The following is a 6,561-nucleotide window of genomic DNA, read 5'->3' as shown; positions in this document are numbered from 1 at the left end:
ATAAAATGCACAGAAAGATTTACGATGAAATAAATAAAAATCAAGTGTACAGAAGAACAAACAGATCATTTTTAGAATTGTATAAGCACTCAAGTATAACCCATATAATTAAAACACAGAGAGTTAGATGGTTGGTCATATAGGTAGAATCACAGAAGATAGATGGCTGAAAATAGTACTAAAATGTGTGGAAAAAGACGAAGAAAACCAAGGAAAAAATAAGATGTGTTTAAGTTTTGAAGATGGTGTATTTCAAGATTCACAGCTTTGAGGATTTAACTTCAACTTTTGGTTCTGTTTTATACATATGTTGTACATTAATACATAACTTATGAAATGAAAATGATTATCACAAAAAAATGAAAACCTGATACAATATTCTGATCTAACAACCCTATTTTCTGTATGGTTCTTTCAAATCCAAACATTTTCAATCACAGTGACTGGAAATAACTCACGTATTATTCAAAATTACAACAATCCTTATTTAAACCTGTTTTTTGTTTTCTTTTCAAGTATATCACTGTCCTAAGCTTATTAGAATGTATTCTTTTTAAATAAATGTTATATTTTTCTGTATAAGCTGTAGCTAAATTCAAACGATTTTAAAGACAAATTTGAAATGTTTATCAAGAAAATTATTTGGTGTCCCAAAATCTTCATTGATGAGACTGCCCACGAGTTTTCCTTTGGTGAAAATACTAAATCCACAAAAATCAAAGAATACAAGAAATTTAATCATATAGATAATTTATTTACAAAATATGCGGTAACCTAAATTACAGAGATTGAAATTAAAGATTTATCATATAACTAAAATTATTTAACACCTACTAAGTCTTCTACGATGTTTTTTAATTTCATGTCTTGGACAAACCTCACGGATTGGAACTTCTTTTAATCATATACACGCCAACTCTTGTTTAGCTGCTTTTATTGCTGAAAGTTTAGAAAAAATTTAAACAATTGAAAATACTGTAAAGCCATATGATCCAACAAATGAGGTGCCTAGAATCAAAAACCGCCATATTTTTTCGAAGCTGAGTTTGATATTTTCTTATAGATTTTTCCATGCTGAATTCAGTACAACTGATATTTTGTAGCAAATCCCGCCATATCCTAGTGTATTTTGAGATCAGAGTTGAGGTTTAATTGCAATATACTCCAAGTCTAAAGGCAGTTACGCCATTTTCAGTTTCAAAATCCGTAAAGCTGTAAAAATAAAGGATGTTGCAAAACTGCTAACAAAGCACTTTGGACAAGGGTGGAGAAACCACGAGACGCTAAAATTTTATCGGGATTTGGACAACCAAGAAACCGAAGGTCTCAACAATAAAGCCGAAGATCTCAACAATGAAGAAGATGAAAACATTATTGTTGATGAGGAAATTGATACAGATATTGTCTGACCTAGTATAAGAATAAAGACTTTGTTTACAATTTACAAAACATTAAATTTCATTTTAGGATACATTGCAATAATTGTAATTTTGTAATAATTGAAGTCAAGATTTTTTATTAAATATTTGTTTTACTAAGCCTATACGTAATTAAAATGTAAAAAAATTACAATTAGTATAGCTTTTATAGCTCAACCGCTTTGCAGTCTAAGCTTATTTTTGTTTCAAATCCCGCTAAATCCAAAACTTAGTATCAAAATCCGACAAGTCCAAATATTGATTTAAAATTTTTCTAAATATTTATGAAACTCTTTTGGGTATCTCGATCATACATTGTCTCTGTTATAAAGTGGAAATTATTGATTTTTTGGTAAAAAAATTAATAATTTCTTATGATTGGTCTGTTTGTAACAGGTTTTTCCACTTTTCTGAAAATTTCTTGAGATGGACTTGGCGGATTTTGATTCTAGGCGCCTCAAATACTTTGTTTTTCTTTTGTTACCTTCTCTTTCACGTCTCCTAATTTTTTTCCTTCTTCTCTCAACTGCTGCAAGTTCTGCTTTAACATCAGCATATGTCTTTCTCAATTCGGCCAATTTTTGTTGAAGCACTGCTATACGCTGAGTACTATCTAAGCTGTGATCTAAAAATGTATATTTGATAAATTTCATTAACAATATTCAGATAGAAGCTAAATAAAATGTTAGTTATAGTGCCAATTGTAAGGTAACAATTTTAGCAATGAAATCCTGCGCCAACAAGATCTCCCATTGTCATGAACATTGAAACACGATTTTCTCATTGTTTATCAGTTAAAAGGGTGGGAACAAATTTGACACTTATATGATTTGGAAATCATATATTAAAATGCTTTACAGCGATCCTACAAAATTTAAAGTTCTTGTTTAATTTTTGCACATTTTTATCTATTTTTAAGGTCAAAGGACGTGCTGATCGTTCTCCGACCCTAACTGACTTATTTCTATTTTTTAATGGCCATATCACTCATAAACAATTTTCATTACCAACATTTTAGAACTTCATGGACTTTTTTCAATAAACACAAAACTAAATGCGTTGTTCATGATCTATGTTTTACGAAAGACAAAGCAAGCATGATCTCAATAGCAGTATAAGATATTTTAGTTAAAGTAGAGGTAGACAAATTAGTGAATATATTAAGGAGACTGGATCTGAAACATTTATTAAATATTTTTACATAACATAGATCTACAATGGTATTAACATAAAAATAAAATGCAAAATACATAAAAAAGATGGAACATTTGACAAAAACTTGTAAAATATAATTCCAAAGAGACTACTTCACATCAAATCATAAACTATATAATTGAATAAAGACTGTGTTCATTTAAAAACCTACCATCCCTGTAACTTGAAACTCCCAATACATTGCATTATTGTAAGATTTAATTCCAAATAGACAACTTTATATCAAATCATAAGCTATATAATTGAATAAAGACTGTGTTTACTTAAAAACTTACCATCCCAGTAACTTGAAAACACCAATACATTGTATTATTCGTTGACACACGTCTATTTTCATCACGAAGACAACTTATTCGACAGTCAAGTGATCTTCACGTTTCCATTTATCATAGTAGCTTCAATTTCCAAATCTCAAATAGAGCTACTCCACTTGCTATTCGAGATTTGTCGCAAAAGTGTCAAGTCTACCTTCATATCTCCGCATTGGTGTTATTCTTAAATATCTGGTGAGTGATATTCTTCAAAGTAGTCCCCATTTGATCGAATAACACCTTCTAACTGGTATTTCCACTCGCTGAAGCAGTCCTGAAACTACTTTCAGTGCATTCATCGCATTAGTTGCAATAAAACTAGTGTCTTTTGAGCGGTATTTTAAATCTGGAAAGAGCCAAAAGTTGTACAAAGCTACTACTTTGTCAATATTGCTGCACAAGGTCGATGAATGCTCTGGTACATATTGTAGTGAAACAGCCAATCAACGTTTGCCCAAAGCAGTGGCCTTTTTCTTCAGATTGTCACAGTTTTTCCAATATTCAATGTAGAGCTGGTTCATATGATCTTTGAAAGAATATTCGTAGTGCATAACACTACAAAGAAAACTGTGGCCATTGTTTTCAATCTGATCCGACTTTAGATTAAATCTTCTTATTGTGTTAAATCTTCAATATTCAGTGTTGCTATTTTGTAAACCAATTATTTTAGATGCCCTCGCAAAAAAAAGTTAATTTAATTAAAATTACAATCAACATCTTGTTTATTAGGTCTTCTTGGTGCATTGCGTTAGTCTATTGGACTTTAAAAAAATAAGTTATCACTACGTTAACTGTGTTTGGAAGCATATCTATATACACTTCTTGCTTCTGTTAACCGATCCAGTTGGTATTCAAAAAAATGTGTTGACATAGAATAAGATTACTTTCGTACTGAATACACTGTTTACACCATCACTACAGCAACACTCACAATTACACTGTCTGACGCACGTTTCGATAACCAAGTTATCGTCTCCAGAGACTGAAGGTTTACCTTGGTTATCCAAACACAAGTCAGAGAGTGTAATTGTGAGTGTTGGTGTAAACAGTGTGTTCAGTATGAATATCACCAACGGTTCCAAAAATTCAAACTTAGTTAAGATTATTTTCAAACAACATTTAAAGTACATTTACTTCATCGAATGTTACCCAATTTCCAAAAAGTTTACACAAGAGAAGTTGCACTTGACTGCTAGAAATTTATTACTCTGTATCGAGGTTTTTGAAGTTATAGGGGTGGTAAGTTTTAAAATTATTTCTAGCATAGATCTGTGTTTCTGGATACGAGAATAACTAGACTGGGTCCTAATTATCCTCGTTGGCAACAATGCTACAATTGTTTCAGTGCACATATATATGGTGCACAGAATATCTTTTTGGGCATTCCATTTTGAGTATTATTTTTTATAACTGAACTGAGCAGCAAATCAGTGCCTTGTATAGGACATAATCTTTGAAATGATATATTCATTCCCACGAGACTAGTGCAGGCAACAAACAAAAGACGAGAACAGTTCATCGACAAAGGAAGATCATTTATATGCATAAGAAAAAATAGAGGACTCAGAAATGGAACCTGCAGTACATTAGAGTGACTGATCCTTCCAAATTTAAATTGTAATAGCAATACGAATTTAATTATTTTCCAAATTAAAAATCGACAAACTTCGAATGGAAAAAAATATTCAAATCTGAGGTTAATAGGCATTTTGATGATTTTCCTCATTTAATTGATTGGTAAAATTGTAATACATAGATGGAAGAATATGTTGTATGAAAGATTCAATAAATTGTATAATGTCTGAAGATGTGATTTGTTTGACATGTAGTGAAGTATATTTCAGTTTTGTGTTTATGTCAAACAATACAAAAAAAACAATTATTAAGGAAGTATATCTAAATGAAGAGAGGAGGAGAAAGCTATCTACCCACAAACTAATAAAGTTGTTTTTATGATGTAACAATTTTAAACAAGTAATTTAAAATGGGCATTATCAGTATTCATTGAAAAATATTAATATAACCAATAATACTTACCAAATTCTACATAAAAATTGTATTTGGAAGGCCTTGGTGATCGGTTCTGTCTATTATATGATACTTTATTACAATCAGTATTTGAATGTTCAGAACTATCACTATCACTATTTTGTCTCGATCTACTTTTCTTCCTTTTTTTATTATTCAAAGGCATAGTATCTTCGGAATTTCTTAAAGATTTCCGTCTTTTTTTACAAGCAATATTTTTCTTCATTTCCCCCATCATTTGGGTATCTGTAACATTTTAAGCGTTTAATCAATTATAAACTTTCTGAGCAGTTTGCAATTTCTCAAACAAAAATAAAATTTCGTGACATTAATATAAGTTGAAACTGAATTAACACTGATGAAATTAAGAAATGCCGAGATGTTCGACAGAGATGCGTACTTTTTCAGTTGTTGCATCACTAGAAGAAAATGTTTGAATTGAGATTAATTAATTTAATAATTATTAATGCCGACAAAAAATTTAATAAGCCTCGTCATACAAATACCTATAAACACGTGTCATAGAAACAAACCAGCAAATCAGAGAAATTGTAGCAACAACACAAAGAGCATTAGTAGAACTAAAAAATTAGAATACCTTAACCATATAATGAGAAGTAAGTTGGAATTTCTAGAACCGTTAGCGATATTCATACTGAATACACTGTTTACACCACCACTACACCAACACTCACAATTAGACTGTCTGACGCGCGTTTCTATAACCGAGTTATCATTTTCAGTTTACCTTCAGTCTCTGAAAATGATAACTTGGTTATCGGAACGCGCGTTAAACAGTGTAATTGTGAGTGTTGGTGTAAACAGTGTGTTCAGTATATAACGAGAAGAAAAATATGAGTTACTCAGGTTAATAAGTTTGATAAAATTAAAGGAAAAAGAAATATTGGACAAAAAAAATTCTTACAACAAACTCTTAGACCATCAATCAAAATGTCCCTTTTTGACGGTTTGCAGCTAAAGAACAAATTCAACTGTATTTCCCAGAAAACTTAGACTTAAATTTGCCTGGACAAACATAAATTTAACAATTAATGATTGAAGGAATAGCAAGATCCAACGTCAGAAACAAGGAATTTGGAAAGTGGATTAAATATAACAATAGAAGAAATCAAACATGCACTCAAAAATATGAAGAGTAACGAGGCACCTGGACCTGTAGAACTACTTAAGCTGTTTGAGGAAGACCAATTACAAATACTGGCAAATCTTTTCAATACTATTCATAAAACAGGCAAACTGGAAGCCTTTGAAATGTGGATATTGAGAAGAATACTACCAATATCATGGACAGATAGAATCGCAACAATATGTGAGATGGGAAGACGATTTGCAGCATGCCTGTTTCAACATGTCGACTCGATTCTCGAGAATCTGGAAATTTTTCTGAAGTGTGTTGTTCTATAGGAAATAAAATCATTATAAGAAAATATGACCAGAAAATATCGTCCAGAAGTTGTTGAATGACTAGTTATGTAAGTTAAGATATCAAATCTGGACTTTCCTGACCATGCTCTTAAATTAAAATAGAACTGAAAAGACAATAAGAAGTATTGCCATTTTTGACAAAA

General features: G+C 31.0%; 1 protein-coding gene across 2 annotated transcripts in view; it reads right to left on the bottom strand.

Annotated features, from left to right (window-relative positions):
* Positions 1–733: 733 nt before the first annotated feature.
* The window catches only part of LOC130896317 (AT-rich interactive domain-containing protein 4B), a 28,871-nt gene continuing 23,043 nt past the window's right edge, over positions 734–6,561 (bottom strand). Inside the window, exons 18-20 of one of the 2 annotated variants that reach the window (XM_057804323.1) lie at positions 4,982–5,218; positions 1,903–2,043; positions 734–939 (exon numbers count right to left, since the gene is read on the bottom strand). In XM_057804323.1, coding sequence (XP_057660306.1) covers positions 902–939; positions 1,903–2,043; positions 4,982–5,218 — 416 coding nt within the window. In that variant the 3' untranslated portion in view covers positions 734–901. Of the gene's footprint in view, positions 1,213–1,902; positions 2,044–4,981; positions 5,219–6,561 lie in introns of both variants that reach the window. The other variant, XM_057804324.1, reaches the window with a different exon arrangement.

Source organism: Diorhabda carinulata, chromosome 7, assembly GCF_026250575.1.
Source record: "Diorhabda carinulata isolate Delta chromosome 7, icDioCari1.1, whole genome shotgun sequence".
In the NCBI taxonomy this organism is placed as follows: domain Eukaryota; kingdom Metazoa; phylum Arthropoda; class Insecta; order Coleoptera; family Chrysomelidae; genus Diorhabda; species Diorhabda carinulata.
Note: the sequence above shows the minus strand (reverse complement) of the source record. Positions and strands in the feature narration are given on the sequence as shown.